Here is a 26,026-nt window from a genome sequence, read left to right as displayed (position 1 = left end):
TCTAGACGTAGAGTTTGAGAACGGAGGTCCCCGACGAGAATTGTACTTTGCTCAAGATTTAATACAATAAAGAAATACCGAAAGGGGTGCTGGGTTTTGGGGCCAATACCTCTGGTCACGGAACTACGCCGGGCCGTGTCATCTCAAATTGAACTGTGATTTAAAGTTGTGACTTATTTTCAGTGAATCTCTCTTTCGTGTCGCAACAGATTCTAGACTTGGGGTGCCCAAGTCTGTTACAGCCAGTGTGGTTGGCTCTCTAAAAAATTACAAATCCTCTCCCCCTAATTCGATTTCCTGCTTGATTACAGGAGTAGTCTCAATGTATATCTGCTTGGATGACATCCTCAGCCTCAACATCCTTGGATCAATTGCTGAAATTAAGCTCGCAGTCCCATAAAGATTTCAATGGGATGACATCAACTTTTATTACTTTGTGAAAAAAATTCCGTCAATGCTTGCAGTTTGACAAGCTGTTTGCAGTTGCAAACATGAGACCTTGTTTCTTTTATCAAATTTGCAAAATGTGACAGACTGAAGTGCTCCATATTTTTTTTACATGGGTAACAATTGAAACCCTTCAGTATTTTTGTTAATTCAGTTTGGAATATTGGCATTTCTGTGACTGACTTTTTTGATAAACATCTTTGGATTGAGGAAATTAAGAATATTCTACATCATCATCCAATCTCAGCTCCATTGAACCAGATGTATTGAATTATAAAGAATCATAGCACTTGGATTTGTAGAACTTTAGCAAAAGAACTCATTGATTGTCAAATTGTAACTCAGAAGGTAGAAGCCCAAAAAAAGTGGTTGATGGGTGTCTATGCTGTACAAGGAATATGTCAACAGACTGCAGGAGTAAAAGAAAAGTAGGATTATAAGTTTGGGAGAAAGATGAGTGCTTTGTCCATTTCCTGTAGATGATGGAGGTGGAATGAACCCTGATAATATACGTGCATGCATGTCTCTTGGGTACTCTGCCAAGAGCAAAAGGGCAAATACAATTGGTCAATGTAAGTTCCTGCTTTTGGAGAGCATATAGGAAGGCTGCTAGTCTATATCCATCATTTTGATCACTTTAGTCTCTGTGTCTAGATGGGAATGGTTTTAAGACAAGCACCATGCGCCTTGGATCAGATGTGATTGTTTTCTCTCGACACCCTGGGGAAGGGGATAGGTAAGTTGTCAAGTTTGTATTTGTTAAGCTTAAAATTTGTGTTATTTTTATGCTAAATGCAATGATTTCTAATTGTACACGGTTTAACTTATAGCCCCACTCAGAGCGTAGGCATGCTTTCATATTCCTTTCTTCGAGATACTGGTCAGGAAGACATTATTGTGCCCATGGTAAGATAAGTTGGCTTGTTTCAGAAAGGTGAAGTTCAGAGAAAATGTGTCATCCTTGCTTCTAACATGGACTTTCTACAGATTGATTATGAAGTCAAGCCCTTTGGTTTGAAAAAGCTTGTAAGAAGTACTGTAGATGATTGGAACTGCAACTTGGACACTTTAGTGAAATGGTCACCATATCGCTCAGAGGCAGAGTTATTACAGCAGGTCATGTTTAAAAATATTTTGGCTTCATTTCAAAAAGTTGCCTCTAGAACTAATTCTTAACATGGTGTTAATGCAGTTTACTGGCATGAAAAATCAAGGCACCAAGATAGTACTATATAACCTTTGGGAGGATGACCAGGGACAACTTGAACTGGACTTTGAATCAGATCCTTATGTAGGTGTGGTTTGATCAGAAAACTTGTGGTGTTTTTTGGGCGATGAAACCTTTATATTTTGGTAAAGAGATGTATAGTGATGTCTCTTCAGGACATACAAGTACGAGGAGCCAATCGAGATGAGCAAAAGATCTTGATGGCAAAACGGTTTCCAAATTCTAGGCATTACCTTACATACAGGCATTCTTTACGGGTAGGTCTTTTGAAGCAAGCAAAAACATGGTTCAATACAGCTTAACCAGTATAACAAATATGATTTTGTGGATGATTTTGCAGAGCTATGCATCAATTCTATATTTGCGTCTGGCACCTGGTTTCAAAATGACACTAAGAGGGAGGGAGGTGGAATATCACAATTTGGTGAATGATTTAATGTTTACTCAGGAGCAAACATACAAACCTCAAGGCGGATCAGAGAATTTCCAAAGAGAGAAACAAGTTGGTGATTCACATGCCATTTGAATTTTTGGTTTTACCAAAACTTTACTTTCTTAAGGGCTTCATTTTAAATCAGTATTTGGTTTGGAAGTTTGGTAAGCTTAAAAATCTGGCAAGTTTTAAATCTTTTTTTTTTTGGTAAAACTCCCAAGTCCAACCTCAAGGATGTAGTCTGAAGCTGGATCAGATCCTCTATATTGAGATCTTATTGCAAGTAGAGAAAGAACACAATTGATGAATCTATTTGTTAAGAGTTGCTATTTTTCCTTAGTGGAGTGTCTGCTCGGCGATGACCATAGGAATAGAAAGAGTACTTGTGGTCTTTTCCTTACACTAGCATAAACAAAAAGAACTAGATTCTGTGTACATGACAACATTTGCTTATAAAAAGGACATGGTGTGATAAATATAAAGGATGGTTTTCCACATATTTCCACTTTGTGAATGTGCATGGTCAACCTTTATACTTTTAGCATGAAATTATGATTCTTTGGGATGCTCTATTCCTTTTTCATTCTTTTCCTTTTCAGATTAGAGATTTCTGTGTTGAGTCATCTGGAATATCAGATTTGGTTTCTAGACCATGTTGAAGGCATTGTGTTAGGCCTTTGAGTAGCACCATGGCACCTTATATGATGAACGGCTTTTGCATCAAGCAATTTTTACATGACCTCCTTTGGGGTTTAGTGATGTACAAGTACTAAATTTCAAATTGCTTTTTTCAACAGATGTTGGCTGTTGTCACCATAGGGTTTGTCAAGGATGCAAAAGACCATATTGATGTTCAAGGATTCAATGTCTATCACAAGAATAGACTTATCAAGGTCTTTCTTTGTTTCTGTCCTGATTAAGTGTTATGCTTGCACAACCGGTTATAATTTTTTGCATGTCCCACTGCTGAGTCATTTGGTACAATAAATGTAACATAGAATAATTTTTTGTGTTTATACAGCCATTCTGGCGAATCTGGAATTCTGCAAGCAGTCAGGGCAGAGGGATTATTGGTATGTCTCAAAAAGTGTCCACTTTGTGGCGTTTTCTTTGTATTTGTATTATAGGGGGGTGCTGATTTATGTGCTCATCTGTTGTGAAGCTTCACATGCACGCCTGCATTCAAGCATGCACACATGTACACATGCTTACTTTGTTTGACCTGTTTGTGAATAGATGCAGGATCTTTCCAAGAGTTTAATCTCAACCTGCTGGACAAATGCAGGTGTTCTAGAAGCCAATTTTGTAGAGCCTGCTCATGATAAGCAAGGGTTTGAGAGGACTGTTGTTCTGGCGAGATTAGAGTCTCGCTTGCTACAGATGCAGAAAACCTATTGGTATGGTGCTTCTTCAGTAGGAAATTTCAAAACTTACATAGGAGACCCCCTAAATAAGATTTGTGCTTTTTAGGAATAACAATTGCCACCGAGTGGGCTACTTCAGTGCCAAGAAAAAAGACATGCCAAGATTTTCTTACCCTGCAAAAGGTGATTGCTTTGCACTCTGAAGATTATTGCAATGCTGAATGGTGTATTTGCTTTAACTTGCAGAGGTTTGATATCATTTGTTCGATGTTACAGGTTTTCAGGCAGAGGCAGGTTATAAGAACAGGGTTCTTACAAGAAGGGGAGATGGACCGGAGAAAAATTCTCCAGCCTTTGCAAAATCGAGCTTCGAACCAAGCGGGACTTCTTTTACATTTCAAGATGTAGTATCCTCTGATCTTGTACTGGTAAGCACCATAGTCTCTGTTGTTTAGCATGTGAACAGTATGATTGGACTCCATAAAAAGCCTTTTTGCATATGAAGTGATGCAATTGATATCAAATACTGATAGACTGGGTTTCAGTTTGAAGAGAGAGATGTATCTTCAAGACAAATAGCAACGGATCAAGCAATAGGCACAGTGACTTTGAATCAACAACTGGAGAAAGAATCATTGTCGTTTATTAGCAGGTAGCTGGCCAATTTCTGTTAGTGCAGTAAGCTCTCAGGGAGGTCGCCTATAATATATGTATCTTTTACATGGGTTCAACACCAGGATATTTATTATTTCAAAAGTTGTCACATTGTGGTATCATTTAAGGAACTTCAAATTTTTTTCAACAAATTGAATAAGAAAAGGGTGTGTTATAATCATGATAAAATTGCAAATATGAGATATTGATATTACCCCTTGAATATGCACGCTATAGCAGGTTTACATAGTGAATGTCCCAAGAATAAGTTGTATGAACATTTTGTGAAACTGGAGACGCAAGATAAGGCTCCAATGTAAAGATGATATACTTTTGTGCAGGCATGATGTGGATGCTGAAATCTTTTTGAGGGAAGTAGCAAAGAATAAGGAGCTCGAAGCCAAGGTAATTGCATCGAGTAATATTCACACTATGTGAAGGTTGAACGGTTTATAAATGCCACTTATGATTTGGCTTGAGGTTGGGAAACTTCATGAAAGCATTCTAGAGACCTCAAGGTTTCTAACATGTTTTTCTGTCTCAGGTTTTCCCTGCGGTGGGGTCACTAACCATTTTGGACACACTGGAAGTTAGGTATTTGGAGTTGAGGTCAGGGTGGAAGTTATATTATTAGGGAACATTGGTCTTTTCACTGGCCAGAAAAAGCAAGCCATTCAATGCTTTTTTTAGTGCAGACTTCATTATGGCTGAGGCTCTGCTGCATCTCTAGAGTTTTGACAGAAAATCAATACTGTAGCACGGATAGTGTGTCGTGCTCTCTACGGTGGATGCTCCTCAGTGCAATGTGCGTGACAATCTCACTCAAAACAGACTGAAAACAAAGGAACAATAGACAACAACTCAGCTCACAAAGACACGACAGCAGACCACAACATATGACTCAACTATCTCAAAGAACTGATACAGACTCTGGCATGGCAGCACACTCAGCTCCAGCCCAGGACTCACAGGTACAATGGGGTGTCGAGGCTCAGATGTGCAGGGATGGTGAAGATGTGTTGTGTGTATAGACTCTCTACTCAAAACGACAACGCTGGACCATATATCTAGAAAATGATCCGATGACCCAACAGCTACTACTCATATGTACAACCATAAAGGACCACCAACGGTTCATAAATGTCAGCCATCTAAATCTATCCCCAAACTGAGTGGTGGTGACCTGGCTACGATGTCCACTAGACCACCGTCCGTATCCCTGCTGCCACTTGTCACTGCGCAGCCAAGAGAGTCCGTCCAATGTGAACCAACTTAGACCAATTGTACTAACTGTGTGTCCTGTGAAAGTGACACTGTAGCTTGCTACAAGTTGCCCGCCACAAGACCGCTCACCGTCTCGATGAGAGAAACAACTGAAACTGCTTATTGACCGCAAAGAAACCTCTACTGTACATCACTGTCATTATAAAAATCTGCCTTGCAGTCACCCAAGGGAAAGATTAGTCGTCGCACCACCCGAAGCATCAGTCTCTAAAGATGGAGCCATCAAATCAATGGTGGGGCCCTGTTGTATGTGAGCTCTCCTGTCTGTAACTAGGCCGCCTTGGAAGGGACCAGCCACTTGTTGTTGGACAGAGGGTAGCACCTATCCTGTAGTGTACTGAGGATATCGACTCTCGAGTAATACAGCCATGGCGGTGTGCTCCAGCAACCGTCGCAACAAGTAACGTTCTGCATCTGAGGCGATAGTTACGACTGAAACCCCTGAGTATACTTGTTGATTGTAGTACTGAACTGGAGTCTGTGGGTAGAGTCTCATAAATTGCTGAGAAGGACCCGTTGTTGCATTCTGCACTGGTGTACCTGCTCTAGTCCATCCATATCCTATACCCATCATCGTAGGTTGGGTTGCCCTATTTTCATGTAAGAGCAGTTCTCTAAATCCTTGTACCTGAGCTTGAAGGTCATTAATCACTTGAGACTTTAACTTCAATGCCTGTTGGAGTGCGAAAATAGTAGCATCCCGATTGGCGATGGCGCTCTCAGCAACTCGCAAAGATCCCCCCATAGCTGCGTAAGTCGCTACGTGACGCTGGTATGTAGCTGCTAACGGCTCTGCTCCAAGCTCAATGGTTGCAATGGCTTGCCTGGACTCCTGCAGTATATCCTCAGATAGGCAAAAAAGTGATGTAGAGTCCAACACTGTGGATGATCTTGGAACAATGTCAGGCGGGAGAGGCCTGGCAAGTGGTACTGCTGGTGGCACTGTGGTGCCAAGTGGCACTGCTCGGAGAGCATGCCTCTCTGTTGGAGTAGAGACGGTTGGAGTGGCTGTAGCAGGACTAGGCATAGGAGAAGAAGCAACTCCAACTGGGGCTTGGGAGCTAGTCACTGTGGTAGGAGTAAAAATAGCAACAGTAGAGAGAGGAACACACACTGTAGAAGCCACAGCTGTGACATGCATAGTGTCATCTGCAGCGGCTGAACTTACCATCGAACAAGTAGTTGGAGTATGCAAAGAATGTCGAAATTCGAATAGGTTGCTTCACTCGAAGCTGCTGGCTTTCAGAACTGGCACTGACACTAAAGATTCTACTGTGTCCTTCACTACTTTCGTCCTCTTTTTCTTCGGTTTCTCAGGTTGATCCTTTGTCTTTTCAATAGCTTTCTCTTTTGCCTTAGAGCTTTTACGCCGCATATCCGCATCCACATCCATGGGGCTAACATGTATAATGACCCACGCCAACATGGGAGCTGCAAAGCATTGAAAGCTAGATTGCACAGATTGCACCTGAGCTTTGAATTTTTTTGCCCGTGACTGTAAAGAGAAAAATAGAATTTGATGAAAGCCACACGGGATGGTGTGGATGAGGCAGGCAGTATAGGCCTTCGCAGTGCGAGAACATAGTAGGCACGTCACATTTGCCCTTGCTTACTTTAGCAGCTCTGACCAAAAAGTAGTACTTGAAAATGGCCCGGAGCTTTTTATTTCTTGCATAGTCAGCATGACTAGTACTAAGTAGCTCTTTGCATGCTTCAATGGTCGCATCTTTCGAAAGTTGTGGATAGGTTCTCATAGCCGGTTTTACTGCAGGAAAGGTTGTCATTCCCAAAGCGTGACCAATGCGTGTAGCCGTCAGTGGGTGCACTCTTACTTTGGGAAAAAGCTTGAGAACCTCATGCACCATATCCATGGTAATATCAATAGGCAGATCGGCCTCTGCTAATGCTGACAGACCTACCGTATGTAGCTGATCTTTTGATAAAACTTCTCGAAGAGATGGATGAGGCTGCTGTAGATGGAAGTTCAAAGTGAATTTGGTTTGAGTTTTGGAGAAAGGAGGCCGAGGAATTTGATGGCTCAGCACCTGCGTGATGGCCTTCTTCTTTTTGTTTTTCACAGCATCTTCCTGTTCATCATCTTCCTGTTGGCTAGAAGACTCTGAGTCAGAGTCAGAGGTAGAGCTAGAGTCAGGCGCTTTGTAACTCTCATCACTGTGATCAGTGGAGGACAGATCGGTGAGGCCATGGCTGGAGGTATCCACATCTTCTTCCCTCTGCAGAACTTCGGGATGTTTCAGTGGGCCTCTATCGAGACAAGGCTTTCTTCCTAGCTTGTTTGCTTGTACCAGCCATCGGGAAGTGTTCTTGAAAATTTCAAACCTGAAAAGCGTGAGTCGGAGATTGCTGAATAGGTCCTATCTGAAAAGTGTGTAGCTGCCTGAATCAGATCAGTATAGAAGAGCAGGAGAAGCTTTCGGTGACATTGAAAGCTCACAGGGGAAGTGTGATCCTCATAGATGTAGCGCTCTCTGGCCAGTGTGCAGGGTGAACCCTACTCCCAGATGTAGCACTGCACTTGATTACACAAGAAAGAAGCTTGATTACGCAGGGAAGAAGAGGGTGGCGATAGATTGCAGGAGGGGCGATATCTGGGAGGGATGAGGATATTGGTGAGAGGTATTAGAGAGGGGACGATGTAAGGGCGAGGGAGGGATGGTGAGGGACGAGGGGAAAAATAGGGTGGGTAGGGGCGAGGAACTAGAAGGTAGGGGCGAGGGGAATTGGTGAGCGGCGAGAGGGGGAATATGCTGGGTAGGGGCGAGGGGTAATTGGGGAGGGGCGAGGGGAATTGGTGAGGGGCGAGGGGGGGTATGTTGGGTAGGGGCGAGGGGAGGTATGTTGGGTAGGGGCGAGGGGAAATTGGTGAGGGGCAAGGGGGGTATGTTGGGTAGGGGCAAGGGGTAATTGGTGAGGGGAAAGGGGGTTATGTTGGGTAGGGGCGAGGGGGAATTGGGGGCGAGGGGTAGAAAGGGGATCAGACAGGGAGGGTAGGGTCGGTAGAGGTGGTTTTCATAAGAGACGATGGGACACATTAGGGCAAGGGGCGCAGTGAGCGAGAGAAAGAAAGGAAAAGGCAGAGATAGAGAGATAAAAGTTGCCAGAGTAAAAAAAATTATTTGCTTCTCCTCTTTTAGGATTTGGGCTTCTTATTAAGCAGGATGTGGGCTATCAGAAAGGTTAGAGGAAACTCGCACAGTTCAAGCAAACTTGCCGTGTATGTGTGAGAGAGAGGGAACAGAGAATCAAATGAAAGGAGGAAGGCATCAGGATTGAAGCATATTGAAGGAGGGTTACGAAAGACATCGCACCAGAAAGGCAAAGAGAGAGATGTTGTGTGTGAGAGCGCATCATAAGATAGAGACGGAAAGGGAGATGCAGCAGAGCAGGTTTTAACGTCCTAGCGCATCATAAGATAGAGACGGAAAGGGAGATGCAGCAGAGCAGGTTTTAACGTCCTAGGAACAATATCAAAAAAATCAAAGATCTATCCGACGAGACTTGAACCTCGTATATTTAAGAAAATTACAAGGACAGAGAGGCAGTAGAGACAGAGCAGTAAAGTTGGATTATAGTAGGACTCCAAAAACACACTTATATCAATGATATGAGAGCAATATGATGCACGCAGTGAAACAAGGGGAATTTTTTAAGATAACACTAACTACAATTGAGATGAGAAATGTCATGAGGAAGATTTGAGAAGAGGGAAAAATGGAAAGCCAGAGAGAGAGCTGAGGAGGGGACAATCATACAGTGGTGGGATTGATAACATCATCAGATTTCTATATAATCAGGGCGAGTGATAGCACTTGATTCTTGATCCATTTACCAGTGGCAAGGGAACACCTTCCAGAGTGACTAACTGCACAGTCCCCTGTGGCAAAATCTCTTGTACCATGAATGGCCCTTGCCAGGCTGGGACCAACTTCTTAGCTTTTTTCAGATACTTCGCCTGATAGAGTAGCACCAAGGAACCTTGCGTTATTTTCGGCTTTCTAAGATGGCGATAATGCCACGCTTTGCGACGAAGTTGCTCGGCTTGGAGAGCATGTGAAACTAACATCCTGCTTTCTTTTAACATTGAGAGACGAGAGAGGTTTGCGGAAGCAATCCCCGCTGTAACGCGAACACTTCCCACTCTTGCTTAACCTGAGTTGAACTCATATGGTGCAATTGCTTCTAGACCGAAAGCTAGCTGGAATGGGGTGTAGTTAGCGGTTGCCTTGAAGGAGGTGCGATAAGCCCAAGCTGTGCCGAGGATAGCCTGAGCCCAAGAAGTTGGATGAAGGTGACAAGCTTTCCTGAGAAGCGCGATTAGCACTTTGTTAGTGCTCTCAGCTTGCCCATTTGCTCCAGGATAGTAAGAGCAAGATTTGCGATGAAAAATCTTGTAGTTCGTGAGGAGTGTGGAGATCAGGTCGTTGACGAACTGACTACCTCGATCACTAGTGATTTCTAGAGGACACCCAAACCTGCAAAAAATATTTTGATACAAAAATTTTGCGACAGTGACAACTGTACAGCCAATGGTAGCCACCACTTCAGCCCACTTTGTTGCATAATCCGTTGCTACCAGGAGATACTTATGATTGCCGGGTTGAGCAGGTGGATTAACTGGACCAACAAAGTCCAAGCCCCATCGCTCAAAGGGCAACCACGCCATAGATACTTGCAGAGGGCGATTGGATTGCTTGCTAGGCTTGGGCGCACATCGCTGATAGACATCACAAATCTTGACATAAGCAATAGCATCTCTAAATATAGGGCCACCATAAGCGGGTCTGTAAGATTTTTTGCGCCGTGATGTGACCAGGGTAGTGGCCACCTGTAGAACCACTGTGTGCATCCTTCAGAATGTGGTCTACTTCATGAGGGGAGATGCACCTACGTAGCACACCATCTGGCCCAGATTTGTAGAGCTGTCCGCCAATAAAAGAGAAAGGTCTAGACTTCAGCAAGAGTCTTCTTTTTTGCAAGGGAGAAGCATTCTCAGGATATAGGCCAGTAGACATCTCCATACCATTCTGGGGTCGTGTCGACCTTAAAGAGATGACTATCCGGAAAGTCATCATCAACCCCAGTATCGGGCTCACCTGTATGTATGCGAGATAGATGGTCGGCCATGACATGCCGCTTGCCTCGACTAAGAACTACTTCGAAATCGAATTCCTGGAATATCAGTAGCCACCTCCAGACTCTTCCTGCAACTTGGGGTTTATTCAGAAGATAGCGTAGCGCATGATGATCCGTCATGATAGTGAAGTGAATCCCTAACAAGTAATGACGAAACTTTTGTAAAGAATACACCATAGCCATACCTTCCCTTTCGGTGGTGCTGTAGTTGCGCTCTGCTTTTGTGAGCAGGCGACTTGCATAGTGAACAGGGCGATCCAGGTTGTACTCCTTACTAGGCTGAGTCAGCACAGCACCCACAGCCAGTTGACTGGCATCAATATGCACATGAAAAGGAAGAGACCAATCGGGAGCTACTAGAATAGGCTTAGTGAGGCGTTTTTTGAGGTATGCAAATGCTTCAGCCTCAGGTTTTGACCATTGAAAGGGTACAGTAGCACTAGTGAGTCGGGTCAATGGTTGAGCCACCTGTGCATACATTGGTATAAACTTGCGATGATAGCCTGTGTGGCCTACAAAGCTCTGAACACCTTTTGGGTTGATGGGAGGTGGTAACTTCAAGATGGCCACGATCTTCCCTTGGTCAGGTGCTAAACCTTTGGCAGACACCACATGGCCTAGAAGTGTGTCCTCAGTGACCAAAAAATGACATTTGTTAGGATTGAGCTTTAGGCATGCCTCTCTGCACCTGAGGAAAACAGCAGCGACCTGAGCGAGGTGCTCCTCTAGATTTTCCACTGGGGTTGAATATTGAGCACCTGAGAAGGTCGAAAAATCGTCCATGAAGATGCAAAGATGATCCGTAAGTAAAGGACAGAATATGAGATATACTGCTCGATTGAAGGAAGGTGGAGCGTTTTTCAACCCACATGACATTCTAGTGTAGATAAAAATACCCCAGGGAGTCACGAAGGCCGTTTTAATCTGATCACCTGGATGGATGCCCAACTGATTGTATCCACTAAACCCATCCATGAAACTGTATAATACATGCCCTGCTACATCTTCTAACACATGCTTAGTGAAAGGTGTGGGAAAACCATCTGGGATAGTTACCTTGTTCAGAGCGCGGTAATCCACGCACACGTATTTTATTGGACTGCTTCTTAGGCGCTATCACCATGGGTGATAACCACTCAGAGTGCTCCACAGGTACAATGATCCTTGCCTCTTGCATTTTTTTGAGCTCTGACTTGATAGCCTTTGCATACTTTGGGGTGAGCTTGTAAGCTCGGCCTGACAGGCTTAGCCCCTTCAACCAGAGGGATAGTGTGGACACCCAATTCTGATGGGATTCCTTCCAAATCCTTGTAGGACCAAGAAAAAACATCTTTAAAAGAGTGTATAAAAGAAACTATCTGATCAAGTAATGCAGGATGCTCCCATAACCAAGTTGTTAAGAGGACGTGCTGAGGGTTGTCAGAGTCGCCCAGGTTGACTTCTTTGACCGGATCAGGAGGTGTAACTGGGGAGGTTGCTTCTGAAGATGAAAAATGAGCTGCCTCTTGGAGCTTCGAGACATCATGGGCTGGTGTTTGATCGATTGGAAACTCGGCATACTCCTCTTGTAGCCATCCTGGTGGAAGCTCCTCGAAGGGTAAGTCTTCAGACACAGACATAACAGAGTGCTTTTGAGTGGGCAGGGCATCAGCCCCGGGAGATGTTAGAGGAAGAGGTGGAACATTGGCGAGCTCATGCAGAGGAGATTTCTTCCCCCTTCGGTGATGTGTTATCAGTTCACCAAGGCTGACGGCTTTTATCAGATGAGCACTCGAATCATGGTCATCATTGGAGCTTCGAGACATCATGGACTGGTGTTTGATCGATTGGAAACTCAGCATACTCCTCTTGTAACCATCCTGGTGGAAGCTCCTCGAAGGGTAAGTCTTCAGACATAGACATAACAGAGTGCTTTTGAGTGGGCGGGGCATCAGCCCCGGGAGATGTTAGAGCAAGAGGTGGAACATTGGCGAGCTCATGCAGAGAAGATTTCTTCTCCTTCGGTGATGTGTTATCAATTCACCAAGGCGGACGGCTTCCATCAGATGAACACTCGAATCATGGTCATCAGGGACTACTAACCCACTTACTTCTTTGACTGGTACACTTTTAGTTGTAGGGCTTGGGACACTGGTGTCGGCCTGAGGAGCTGGGAGAGAGAGTGTTACAGGCACAAGTGAGGCTTGAATAGAGACTACATAGCACAGCATCGATGTGGTAGCTTCCAACCACTGCAGCGGGTCTTCATCTGACCCCCGTCAGGTGGGATGGGCTGCTCAGGGTCGGGGTTGGACTATACTGACAATGAGCTGTGATGAACCACTGGATCTGTACCTCCTTCGAGTCGAATTGGTTGCATGGGGGAGCCAGGAGTATGTATCCACATGGCGTCATTTCCCCAATCATGAAGTGCCTTAGTATGCCGCAACCATGGTCTACCAATAAGCAAAGGAAATCCTTCCTCCACCCGTGGAAGATTGACCACCACAAAATCCAAGCTAAATGTGAAGTCATGTACCTCCAGAGGCACCTTATTTACTATACCCACTAGATAGATTGTCCTCTAGTCCGTCAATGTCACAGTGAATGGAGCAGGGCGGGTAGGCTGCAGACCTAAAGCCAACATAGTAAACTTTGGCATCAGATTGATCCCAGACCCACCATCCACTATGACACCCGAGAATTGATGCCCAAGAATAGACACAGCGAGACGAGGACTTTTGTAGTCGGTGAGGGGAGCAGCTGGGTAAGAAATCATGTAGGACTCCAAGGGCTGCACAGGTAGGTTCCCGCCACTAGGTCCTGCACCAGGATACAGAGACTGGATGATGGAAAGGGTGTCACTTCGAAAATTTGCATCAAGTCGAAGCATGTCATATAGTGACACTTGTTGAAAGGTGTTTTTCAAGATAGACTCTGTTGTAGGCTTCTCTCTTTTCATCAGATCTTGCTCTGGTATCTTAAGCTTCTGCAAGTCCTCTACTGCTTCCATGAAAGCCCCATCAATATCTGATAGAAGAGAGGTAGGTTGGCTCTTGGCACTACCTGCTGGTTTGTCAGCTACTAAGGGAGTTTGACTCATTTGTGTGACTGGAGATGGAAAAATTGTACCGCCAAGGACACTAAGACCAAGAGCAGCTCTCTGTGCTCGTGTAAGCACACCAACCGGCTCTTCCACCTGCTTCAACCCATCTCGAGAGGCAACCTACAAGAGTGGAAGGCGGGGCATGTTGAATGGTGCTTACTGTGATGAGGTTAACCTTTGGGAATGTAAACTCCTGCTGGTTCTGGCTTGTGCTTGCAGATGTGGATGCACGTTGTTTTGAGCAGTCCTTACTATAGTGATCCTTAGCTTCAGGGCAGTGTCGGCAAGGAGGGGACCCTTTTGGCAACGGACATTTGCTCTAATAATGTCCATATTCCCTACACCCGTAGCACAAAATTGGCCTATTGGAGGGGCGAAGTGGTCTCATCCCTTGCTGCATGGGATCGGATGCTAACGTACAGAAGCTTTGGGGAACTGACGTAGTACTCGAAGGATAAAAGGTGGGGGATGCAAAGTTGTTGTGCATACCTTGCATAGGAGGTGTTGTCAGCAGAGGTGGCATCAGGTTTTGATGGCCATAGGGTGAAACCATGTTGGATGCAAGTGCTAGCCCTTGTTGGAGAGAAGGACCTAGACTTTGTTGTATTTGCTGTAATCCCTTGATATAGTAGCAATCCTTGTCTTCATGCCCAGACTTTTCGCCGAAGTGGCAATAAGCCCGAAGGGGACAGTCCTATGGAGGATGTCCTGGAGAGCGACATGAGTTGCACCATACCATAGCTTTAGTCTCCTGCTGAGACCGAAGCTCTCCTAGCTCTCTCTTTATTTGATCCAAAGCCTCAAGATGTGGTGGTTTCTCCTGTCTAAGAGAGATTGATTTCTCTTCTTGAAGAGCGCGTTGTAGTTTTAGGGCTTCAAGTTCTCTACGCAAAGAAGTCAATGGATCAGCAGGACTTTCCGAAAACACAGAGGGAGTCTCTATGTGAGGGGAGTTGGTGACCATCTTCCTAGCTCCCTCTATCCTAGTAGCAGCTGTAGCAAACTCCTCCAGAGTGGCGTCGAGTGGGAGACTCTCTCGGAGTTTTTGCTGAGAAGATTTGGGAAGAGCCTTCTCCACCCACTTCTTAACCATAAATTTACCGGGTTGCTGGGGAAGCTTGGCAACCAGAGACTTGATTTTAGTCATAAGTTCTGCAAAAGTCTCCTCTGGCTGGAGCACCATGTTGGCCAACTCATCCAAAACCTTCTCCTGGTAGTCACCTGGCCTGAATGCTGCACAGAACTGTTGTCCTAAAGCTTCCCAAGTTGCAAAATGGTTCTCTGCAAACTGACTGTACCATTTGTCTATTAAGCCATCCAAGGTAGATGGAAAGAGTACCAAATAAGAATCTTCTCTATTAAGACCCCCCTACAGAGAGATACAAACCTTCTTGCATGGTCATCTGCATCTTCTGAAGAGATTCCCTTGAAGGTAGGAAACTTGATGTTTACCTTGGCCAAAACACTGGCCAACGCCTCCATGGCCTCTTGTTCAAGAGCCCGTTGCTCAATAGCCTGCTGTAACAAAATAGGAGAGAGCTTTACTGGGGAAGGTGACCTGGAAGATGTGGAACCGGATGGAGGAATGGGTGAAACCGTATGTGGAGGTATGGGTGATGAGGTTAATGGACTTCTACTAGGTACCAAGGGTCGTCTTTTGTTGTAGTACTTAAGAGGACTCAGTAGTGCGCTTTGACGCTCGAATGACCGCCTTGTATGTGTCATGCATCGACCACAAATCCAACCAAGCTTTGGGCAAGGAGACCTTTAACTGCTTTAACTGTAACAAACTTGGACACTCCAAGTCAAGAATCAACCGCGACAGCACCAAATAACCACTTCAAAACAATTCACAGATCACAATAGATTTGCACTGGCCCGGCGGAGTTCCGTGCCTAGAGATATTGGCCCCAAAGACTGGCGCCCCTTTCGGTATTTCTTTTTGTATTAATCAATTATCAAAGTACAAGAGAGCGGTTAGGGTTTCACTCTCAGACTTTGCGTCCAGATGCTCTGAGAAGTGAGGCCCTCACCACTAATTTAAAGGTTACAAGGGATGCCCAAAAGCAGAGCCCCAAAAGCTTTTAAAATCAAAAGCATCAGTTCTCTCTCTCTCTTAGAGAGTCTTTTCTTTTTTCTTTTTTTTTTAAAAAGCAAAAGCAAAATTTGCGTCGCTCATCATTTTCCACAAAAAAAAAAAAAAAAAAAAAAAATTAATAATCCGCCTCCGCGATTTCCGGAATTTAGGGTTTTTGGCTAAAATTAGGGTTTGCAGGAATTTTAGGGTTTCTGGCAGAAATTAGGGTTTTTGTTGTCCGCCACGTCATCACTTTGTGACATACCCCCCTCTTGAAAGCATTGTAATCGACCGCGATTACGCCTGCAAAACCGACAAAAGCCATAAACCGTCTTAGCAGACACTGACTGTTAGTACCTACGTACTAGGAACGCACATCTAGCACATGTACAAAATCGACAGTCACATCACACGACATCACAGGACATCACCAGACATCACGGGACATCACATGACATTCAACATTCATTCGGATCTTAGACCATGATTTATCGGCAATGTAGCTAGCAATCACATCTAGGTCCAATCGGGACCTCATCGATGTCCGATTGACTAACCCCTATTGCAACCATGTCTATTCGAGATCAATCAGACCAAAATGCTGCAGTCATTTCGTCTATCAGTTCCTGCACTCACAAGAAGTCAAGAACAAATCAGTATCATAATCAGGAATTCCATTTCATAAAGTCATCCAGCAGAATACTGTCAGCTCTCAGTATCCCTGAAGCTCAAAGAGACATCAGTGACTTTAGTATCAAAATCGAGGCATCTGTTGACAAAGGAGTGGAGTGACTCCCCTCTTGTGCATCCCACTGCACCAGATCTTCGGCCAAGCTGAGTTTCTGGGTTCCGTTTGGAGTAGACTATGCTAAACCAAAACATCGAGGTAAAGTTTCACAATCCGAGGAGTATCTGCTAGGTTCTCCTCCTCCATCCACTTCGCATCAAATGCAAGAAAGTTCTTGAACTTAACCAAGAACCGCCTTCGGACTTTACCTTTCTTCGTATCATTATGTGCCAAAATCTGTTCAGGAACAAGGATCTCCTCGTTTTCTTCCACTTTGGGTTGCTCATCAGGCTCCCCATCATCAGGCACATCACCCTTAACAGGGTTCAAGAGACTCACATGCAATGCATTGTGAATCCTCCAAGTATCTGGCAGTTTCAATCGGAAGGAGACATCATTTATCTTGTCAGTAATCTGGAAAGGTCCGTAGTATCACATACTAAGCTTTGGAAAAAGCCTCTCCTTTCCCTTGTTCTTTCTTAGGCGTGCCTTCTCAAAAGTAAGAGCACCCAATCATCCTCCTTCAGTTTCCAGTCGCGACGATGGCGATCCGCTGCCTTTTTCTGTCGTTCTTGAGACTTCTGTAAAGTCTCGCGAACCTTGGCAAAATCCGTATCCAAATCTCGCGAATATTCATCCGCTTCAAATTTCTAATCTTTCGTGCTCAGGAAGGATGGAACCTTCACAGCAGTTTCAACAATCTCTCATGGCGTCTTCCCCGTCGAAGAGTGTATCGTGTTATTGTAGGCAAATTCCACCAAAGGTAAGTTCTTTTCCCATTGAGTCTTCTGATGCGAGATACAAGACTTCAATAAATCTAAAATCACTGAATTGGCAATCTCAAATTGCCCGTCAATCTGCAAGTGGAACGATGACGAGAACTGCAACTACGTGCCAATGTTCTCCCAAATTGCCTTCCAAAACCAACTCATAAATCTGGGGTCTATGTCGGAGAGAATCGTCTCAGACGTGCCATGTAATCGGAAAATCATCGTGATCATTCTGTATTCTCGGGAGATCAAAAATGAAATCCATTTCAATATTTTCCCAGGGGCGAGTGGGTATGGGTAAAGGCTGTAACAATCCCTGTGCCTTATGCCTGTCAAACTTGACCTTCTGGCATACCAAGCAACTGCGCACAAACTCTTCCACATCCTTCTTCAGTCTCCACCAAAAGAAATCTCTCTCTACCCCTTTCATGGTGGTAGCAATGCCGCGGTGACCCGTAAAAGGTGGCCAGTGGCAATCAGTCATAACCTTTTCCCTCAACGGCTGTGTAACGCACAACATAGTCTTTTTCATCAAGTAGCCTTCCCGAAGGGTGTATCTAGCTACTGTCTCCCCATCCCGTATCCGTGTGAAAATATCTGCAAAACCTGTATCTGTGGCATACTGATCGACCATATCCTCGAAGCTCCTATGATGTATCGCGGAAATAGCCAGAACCAACGGTTTCCGAGACAAAGCATCTGCCACCACATTGTTCTGTCCCTGCACATGGACAATCTGGAAGTGGAACTGTGACAAGATGTTCACCCACCGCATCTGCTTTTCCGAAAGCTGCTTCTGTGACAAGAAGTAGCGCAAACTCTGATGGTTTGTAAAGACAGTAAAATCCGCTCCGAGTAGGTAATGCCGCCACTGAGTAAGAGCATGGATAACCGCCAAAAGCTCTTTCCCATAGATCTGTGCTGTCATCTGCGGCCTAGAGAACAAACGGCTCTCGTAAGCTTTGACATGGCCTTCTTGCATCAAGACCGTACCCAGACTACGACCACAAGCATCACAAAATACTTCAAATGACTTCTGCAAGTCCGGCAAAGTCAAATCTGGTCTTGTAGTGAATTTCTCTTTCAATGTCTGAAAGGCAGTCACCTCTGTGGGTCCCCACGAAAAAGGTACTCCTTTCTGTGTCAAGGTATGCAAAGGGGAAGCAACCTCTGCAAACTTTCGTATGAACCGCCTGTAGTACGAACACAGTCCCAAGAAGCTTCTAACTTTATGGACATTCCTCAAATCGGGCCAATCACGGATAGTCTCTATCTTGGCCGGGTTCATTTGCACTCCTGTTGTTGACACAATGTGTCCCAAAAAGTGTATCTCCGGTAGGAAAAATTCACTTTTCTTAGCATTAATCACTAATGTGTGATCTCGTAATGCCTGAAAGACTTGAAGCAGATGATCTCTGTGTTCTGCCTCATTCTTGGAGAAAACCATGATGTCGTCAAAGAAAGTGCCAACAAATAGCCTGTACTCTCGAAAAATCCTGTCTATCATCCGGTTAAATGTCGCAGGAGCATTGGTTAAGCCAAAAGGCATCACCAAAAACTCAAATAACCCAAAAGTCGTCCGAAAAGCTGTCTTGTAGACATCTCCTGGTGCTATCCTGATCTGATGATATCCACTCTTCAAGTCAATCCTGCTAAAGCACGAGGATCCCTGTAACTTGTCGAGTATATCATCGATCCTAGGAATCGGAAATCTGTTCTTGATGGTGATTTCGTTGAGAGTGCTATAATCGATGCACATTCTCCAAGATCCGTCTTTCTTCAAAACCAACAACACTGGAGAGCAATACGGTGAAGTACTAGGCTGGACAAGACCCTTTTCCAAGAGGTCTTTCATTGAGTTCATAATCTTTTCATTCTGTACTCGGCTCACACGATAAGGTGGCCGATTTGGTGGCGTGCTTCCAGATATCAGATCAATGGTATGATCTTCAGGCCCTCTCAAAAGCAATCGGCATGAGCGTGGAGAAAAAAATCTTGGCGTTCTTTTCTTCAGGTCAAAACATATTCAACCTTTATCCATCGTTCAGTTCTCCCAAAAGAATGAGTAAGAAAACTGAAGTTCATCAAGTACAATCTCTAAGCCCTTCATTTATCAAAGTCGCTTTCTCGGCCCGGTAGTCAACCACGGCGTAGTTCTTGTGGTACCAAGGGATTCCGAGTAGAACGTCACTCGCGTGCCCTGAACACCCCTATCATTGCAAACGAAGTTTGCCAATGCTCGGTGTAATGGCAACATCCCATCCGGGTGCCGGTCGAACTACCTTCGCCTGTGGCGTCAGTCTATCGGGCGTAGTTCCAAATCGAGCCGCCAATTCCAAGTGAAAAGAAGTTGGCCTTGGCTCCTTCAAAAGAGCTTCCTGATCCTTCACTTTGCCCCAAAAAAAAAACGGCAAAGTTTGTACTTTCATTCATTTGATTCGGTGCAAGTCCCACGCCATGTGGTACCAGTTCTGCTTTTCTATCTGCCTTTTCTGCCACATTCCTCAGCTGCTCTCGAACTCTCAGACCTGTCGTCGTCTTTATCATTCTGTTCTTTCTGTGCCGTATCAGGGCACTTCGCGGAAATATGTCCATGTTCCCCGCATCCAAAGCACTTCCCCTCTCTGATGAAGCGAGCTCTCTCCTCAGGAGTAAGCTTGGGTCGTGCATCCTTTTTTTTCTCTGGGTTGCTCTTTTTCATTCTACTTTCATTCCCAGAAGTCTGTTCGGCTCGTTGTGTCATGGCCTCATCTGTGGGGTAGGTCAGACTGCCAGAGTGAATGGCAAAGCCCCGCTTCGCATGACTCATCAACTCCTGAATAGAAGCTGACTTCTGTTCCAAGCAGTGATCTCTGATCTTTGTAGGTAGACCCAAGGTAAACCGCTCAATCTGTTCTCTGAACGAGATCTTCTTGAATGAAGAGGTGGGTAGAAAAGAGCTCCAGAATCTTTCACAATAAGAATTCACTGTATCGCTCTTGGTCATCCGGAGATGGTTCCAAGCAGCTCGTATATCTCGCTCAAACTCTTGAGTCAACCAAGAAGAAATAAAAAGCCTCTTGAATTTCAGCCATGTAACTGGCGCAGTCTTGCTTAATAGAAGCGTGGACCACCAAGTACGAGCATTCCCCTTAAAGTAAGAGGCAGCTCTCCGAATCTTGGAGTGCTCTGAATAGCGTCCTCCCGCGAAAGCGATGTCAAACTGCTGTATAAAAGACAAAGCCTTCGAAGCATCTGAGTATCCTGAAAAGTATCAAACTTGATCGAGTGGCCACCTTCCTTAAACTCTCGGACTTTCTTGCTTTTATCTTCGAGAAAGTCATACTGGTTGGCTTTGTAAAAATTCTTCTTGTTCGCATAAAACTTTCCGTCATCGGAATCTGAGCTGTCTGTAGACGAGTCCTCAGTAGAACTGTCAGTCTCTGGGCGAGATGTAGCCTTCTTTGCCTTTTTCTTGCCCGTTCCGAAGCTTTGTGTCTTGCTTCGCTTTTTGCTTTTTTCTGTCTTCTTCGCTCTAATCCGAGGAGCTAGAAGAACTGTCGGAAGAAGAAGAAGAAGAACTGGGTACTCCTTCAAATCGAACACGCTTCTTCCGTTTCTTTGCTTTGTCGAATGTCGACTGACGACCCAAATATCCCGGGAAGTAAGTACCTTTGTTCTGCTTTTTGCCGTGCTTTTTGCCTTTCTTTTGCACGTCGAAAAGCTGAGCAATCCGTGCATCAACCACGTTCTCCAGTTCCTTCTCCGTATATTTCTTGGAGGCAGAAGGTTTCTTGAGAGCGGGTTTCGGGAGTGGTGTTGTGGTTCTCTGCCACTCCATCTGTAGCTCTTTCAAAGAGGTCTGGTTCATATATTTTGCCATCTTCGGGTCCTTGGCAAAATTGAGCATCATCATTGTTGCATCGCTGATCAACTGGCGACTCTCTATCTCTCGCCGCTCCGCCTAAGTAGGCCAAGACGGGCCATACTCTCTGTCTGAATCTTCGTTGTGATCCCAGCCCGCATCTCCAGATGCAGAGGGAGTCGACTGATCATTGCCTGAAGCCATAGGTGCCGCGGGAAAAAAATTTCGGGGATCGGATTTCCTGTAAAAGAGAAATCGGCCGTGCTCTGATACCAATGTAACAAACTTGGACACTCCAAGTCAAGAATCAACCGCGACAGCACCAAATAACCACTTCAAAACAATTCACAGATCACAATAGATTTGCACTGGCCCGGCGGAGTTCCGTGCCTAGAGATATTGGCCCCAAAGACTGGCGCCCCTTTCGGTATTTCTTTTTGTATTAATCAATCATCAAAGTACAAGAGAGCGGTTAGGGTTTCACTCTCAGACTTTGCGTCCAGATGCTCTGAGAAGTGAGGCCCTCACCACTAATTTAAAGGTTACAAGGGATGCCCAAAAGCAGAGCCCCAAAAGCTTTTAAAATCAAAAGCATCAGTTCTCTCTCTCTCTTAGAGAGTCTTTTCTTTTTTTCTTTTTTTTAAAAAAGCAAAAGCAAAATTCGCGTCGCTCATCATTTTCCAAAAAATAAATAAAAAAAATAAAAATAATAATAATAATAATAATCCGCCTCCGCGATTTCCAGAATTTAGGGTTTTTGGCAAAAATTAGGGTTTGCAGGAATTTTAGGGTTTCTGGCAGAAATTAGGGTTTTTGTTGTCCGCCACGTTATCACTTTGTGACATTAACTGGATGAACACAGGTCTAAACTCTACTAGACCAGCAAGTGACTAAACCCCGGCTCAACCAAGGACGAGGAGGGACTAGACCAGGGACGAGACCAAGGACGAGGAAGGCCTAGACCAGGACGAGAGAGGACCAGACAGGACCAAACCATTAGGTTACATAGTGCAAGGCAAAGTAGGCGAAACCAACTAGCTTCACGATTTGTATCTCAACAGAGAGTGAGACTTCAGTTGAGGTCCCACTGTGATCGCCAAAATGAGAGCACCTGTAGCGCGGATAGTGTGTTGTGCTCTCTACAGTGGGTGCTCCTCAGTGCAATGTGCGTGACAATCTTACTCAACACAGATTGAAAACAAAGGAACAAAGACAACAACTGAGCTCACAGAGACACAACAACAGACCACAACATATGACTCGACTATCTCAAAGAACTGATACAGACTCTGGCGCGGCAGCACACTCAGCTCCAGCCCAGGACTCACAGGTACAATGGGGTGTGTCACAAACGGGAGCGCATAACTATATAAAATATACTCAGATAAATAGAATTTATCTCTTAATATTGAAGCCAAAGGATATAGAGAGAAATAGATAGAGAGAGAGAGAGAGAGAGAGAAGATCGACACAGTACTGGGGACCAGAAGATGGGCTGGTTCCCCCCCTTAAAAGAGAATTCTTTATTAGGGAGAATCTTTTTACAAGCACAAGAACCGGAGAAAACCCCTCCATTCTAAATCTCTGACTCGATGGTCGTTCCTTCCCGTAAGGGAAATCCGAGAGACGAGCTCTCAATCCTTTTTCCGTCTGTACTCGAGTCAAGACTCCACAGACACTTTCCGAACTCCGTTCCCGGAATTCCCAAGCGTAGGCCGAAGCCTTCTCGCTTCTCCTTCGTGATGAAGTACCTGTAAACAAACACGTAAACACACGACAACAATTGTATGGCGAATCCACAATAGGTACCTGTGGCTCTTGTGCGAGAAAAGCGACTTCCGTGCTTCGTAGTCTCGCGATCTCTCGCGTCTTTTGGCGGCAAAGTCTTCTCTTGCTTGCGTTGGTAACCTCCATTCGGTGAGAGCATGTGGTGCTTTTATAGCTCCTTCACCACGGCACGAATAGCTGCTCGCGGAAAGATCGCGGTCAGGTTTTTTTTTTTTTTTTTTGTTCTACCCGAAATAGGGAGAGAGAATTCGCTGGCTGGTTTTGTTGCTTTATTTTCTAAGTGGCTGCCCACTTATTAAGTGGACGGCCGGCATATTTTTAAAATTGGTCTGAACCTGCCCAAAAACTCAATAAAACCTTAGAGGTTAAAATCGATGCTTTCACAGCACTTCCCAGACGTCCCTGGATGCAACCACATGCACGAATGCAATGCAAACATAGATTCCTCGCGGGAAAGCGTTTGCTCTTCCCGAAAAACTCGTTCAAATTTTCCACTTTTTAAGAAAAGCTTCTCAGAACCCATCTTTATTCTTGTGCTTGCGTCTTTACGCGTATTCCTCTTTTCCAGTTCGGATTTCCTCTCGACTATGGATATCCCCTTTCTGATGCACCCGTCACCCACCTTGTGACGCATCAGGAATACCCATCACCTAGTCCTTTCCTACCGAACTTACGGTACAATCCCCTTCACGATGCTCTATGTCACCCATCCTATGACGCATCAGAGATGTCCGTTCCCGGATGGTCGGATACTTCTTTCCGATGCTCCCTGTCACCCATTCGATGTGACGCATCAGAAGTACCCGTTCTTGGGGGCCTTACAAATATTCCCGTTCACAGTGCTCCCGTCATTACTCTGAATGACGCACTAGGAATATTCTGTACTCGGATGTCTCCAATGAGAAAAACCCTCTCACTTAAAATTCCAATAATTTATTTAGAATTATTTTTCCTTGATGTTCCAAGCGAGAAAACCCTCACTTATAAATCCAATAATTCATTTAGAATTATTTTTCTGTTAGATAAAGCCAATTTAGCAACATCCCTCTCACTTATAAACAGTTGTCCTCAACTGTAGAGGTCCAACTGAACTGCCGGGGAGAAACCGGAAAATTTCAAATCTTGCTCAATGGTGAGTTGAGCCAGTGCTTTCTCAAAAGAGAACTCAGAAATTAAATTAAACAAAAATTCAATAATTCAATACTTACCTTACCAGTTCATGTCTTTCCTCTAGTACCTCGAGGATATCCTTCACCATTCATCAAACTTACGAGCCATGTAAGAACTCGTCATTCGCGTCTTTCCAACAGATTGGAAGTTTCCTCATCCGAGAATCTGTTAACTCAATTCCACCTTCTCAATCCCGAGAAGAATAATTCCTCCTAGAAATCAATCTAGGTCTATGTCCTTGCGCATAACCTTGCGCTATTAGTCCTGAGGATATTAAACCTCTTCTGTCCTCCCGCATAGGGCACGTCGAGAGCATTAAGCTCCTGTGAATCTTCCCACTGCGGGGATTGTATTCTATGTACATCAAGGTGTACACTTTCAGCTTTTATTGTTGACTCCACCATCTGCTGCAAAGTATCTTCCAGATGGGTTTACAAAATTCGGGCAAAAGTCCTCCGTTGAATTTCTTCATCTTTCCTTCCTCAGAGAGGGTCAAGAGTGGAGCTACCTTGGCAAGAGTGAACCACTACTTGCTTGGACTTGCTCGTATTTCTATTGGGCAAACCGATCCCAATCTTCTTGGATGCCTTCCTCAAAGCGTAGAGGAAAAAAAATTCAGCCTTGAATTGAATCCAAGTCTTGTTGTAAGTTCCTTGCAAAGCTTTGGTATACCACCAAGTGCTTGCAATCCCCTTGAGGTGTTTGGTCACATGCCTCACCTTCGACGCTTCTCAGAAATTGCTGTTTGCAAAGGAAACTTCATACTGTCAAATGAAAGCGGTAACTTTCGGGGCATATTCTCTTCCGTCAAAAGTATCAAACTTGATCGGAGGGTTCTGAGGTCTAAAGACCTTCTTCATATCCTTCCCGAGATGACAGGATTTCTTGGCTATGGTTCTGGATTGATGTTCATGGATATCTTCTGAATTCTGAAGGATCTCGAGCATTCCGCTCCTTGGATTCTCTAGGTTCTTGAGCATCATATCATGCTCTTGTTGCCTTCTCAAAGAATCCCAAGTCTTGTGTCGACTTCTTGCAGAGAGAAAAAAAAAAAAAAATCCAACTCTGCGAGCTTTTTCCTGCAGGACTTATGTGTCCGCCTGCTTACTTCTCTCTTGGCTTGTCATGGCTTCTTCCCGTATCTTCCCAAAGTCGTCCTCCTTTACATAGAAAGAGAGGAGACCATGCTCTGATACCACTGTCACAAACGGGAGTGCATAACTATATAAAATATACTCAGATAAATAGAATTTATCTCTTAATATTGAAGCCAAAGGATATAGAGAGAAATAGATAGAGAGAGAGAGAGAGAGAGAGAAGATCGACACAGTACTGGGGACCAGAAGATGGGCTGGTCCCCCCCCTTAAAGAGAATTCTTTATTAGGGAGAATCTTTTTACAAGCACAAGAACCGGAGAAAACCCCTCGTTCTAACTCTCTGACTCGATGGTCGTTCCTTCTCGTAAGGGAAATCCGAGAGACGAGCTCTCAATCCTTTTTTCGTCTGTACTCGGAGTCGAGACTCCACAGACACTTTCCGAACTCCGTTCCCGGAATTCCCAAGCATAGGCCGAAGCCTTCTCGCTTCTCCTTCGCGATGAAGTACCTGCAAACACACATGCAAACACACGACAACAATTCGTATGGCGAATCCACAATAGGTACCTATCGCTCTTGCGCGAGAAAAGCGACTTCCGTGCCTTGTGGTCTCGCGATCTCTCGCGTCTTCTGGCGGCAGAGTCTTCTCTTGCTTGCGTTGGTAACCTCCCTTCGGTGAGGGCATGTGGTGCTTTTATAGCTCCTTCACCACGGCACGAATAGCTGCTCGCGGAAAGATCGCGGCCGTTTTTTTTTTTTTTTTTTTTGTTCTACCCGAAATAGGGAGAGAGAATTCGCTAGCTGGTTTTGTTGCTTTATTTTCTAAGTGGCTGCCCACTTATT

The 26,026-nt window shown here is 44.8% G+C and overlaps 1 protein-coding gene across 4 annotated transcripts in view; it reads left to right on the top strand.

Annotated features, from left to right (window-relative positions):
• LOC147454934 (protein MICRORCHIDIA 7-like) overlaps nucleotides 1-26,026 on the top strand; it is a 47,813-nt gene that overhangs the window by 3,744 nt on the left and 18,043 nt on the right. For 2 of the 4 annotated variants that reach the window (XR_015188709.1, XR_015188708.1), the window contains exons 5-19: nucleotides 927-1,019; nucleotides 1,102-1,183; nucleotides 1,278-1,353; nucleotides 1,435-1,563; nucleotides 1,640-1,738; nucleotides 1,831-1,932; nucleotides 2,016-2,177; nucleotides 2,906-3,001; nucleotides 3,130-3,181; nucleotides 3,394-3,505; nucleotides 3,579-3,655; nucleotides 3,749-3,900; nucleotides 4,018-4,124; nucleotides 4,468-4,531; nucleotides 4,671-4,720. Coding sequence is in view for 2 of the 4 variants with exons in the window: in XM_086516767.1 (XP_086372893.1) it covers nucleotides 927-1,019; nucleotides 1,102-1,183; nucleotides 1,278-1,353; nucleotides 1,435-1,563; nucleotides 1,640-1,738; nucleotides 1,831-1,932; nucleotides 2,016-2,177; nucleotides 2,906-3,001; nucleotides 3,130-3,181; nucleotides 3,394-3,505; nucleotides 3,579-3,655; nucleotides 3,749-3,900; nucleotides 4,018-4,124; nucleotides 4,468-4,531 (1,403 nt within the window). In the remaining 2 variants the exon portion in view is untranslated. The remainder of the gene's footprint in view (nucleotides 1-926; nucleotides 1,020-1,101; nucleotides 1,184-1,277; nucleotides 1,354-1,434; nucleotides 1,564-1,639; nucleotides 1,739-1,830; nucleotides 1,933-2,015; nucleotides 2,178-2,905; nucleotides 3,002-3,129; nucleotides 3,182-3,393; nucleotides 3,506-3,578; nucleotides 3,656-3,748; nucleotides 3,901-4,017; nucleotides 4,125-4,467; nucleotides 4,532-4,670; nucleotides 4,721-26,026) is intronic. The other 2 variants (XM_086516767.1, XM_086516766.1) reach the window with 1 other exon arrangement.

The sequence above is a fragment of the Adiantum capillus-veneris genome, chromosome 7, assembly GCF_014529385.1.
Source record: "Adiantum capillus-veneris isolate H3 chromosome 7, ASM1452938v2, whole genome shotgun sequence".
NCBI classification, from domain to species: domain Eukaryota; kingdom Viridiplantae; phylum Streptophyta; class Polypodiopsida; order Polypodiales; family Pteridaceae; genus Adiantum; species Adiantum capillus-veneris.
Note: the sequence above shows the minus strand (reverse complement) of the source record. Positions and strands in the feature narration are given on the sequence as shown.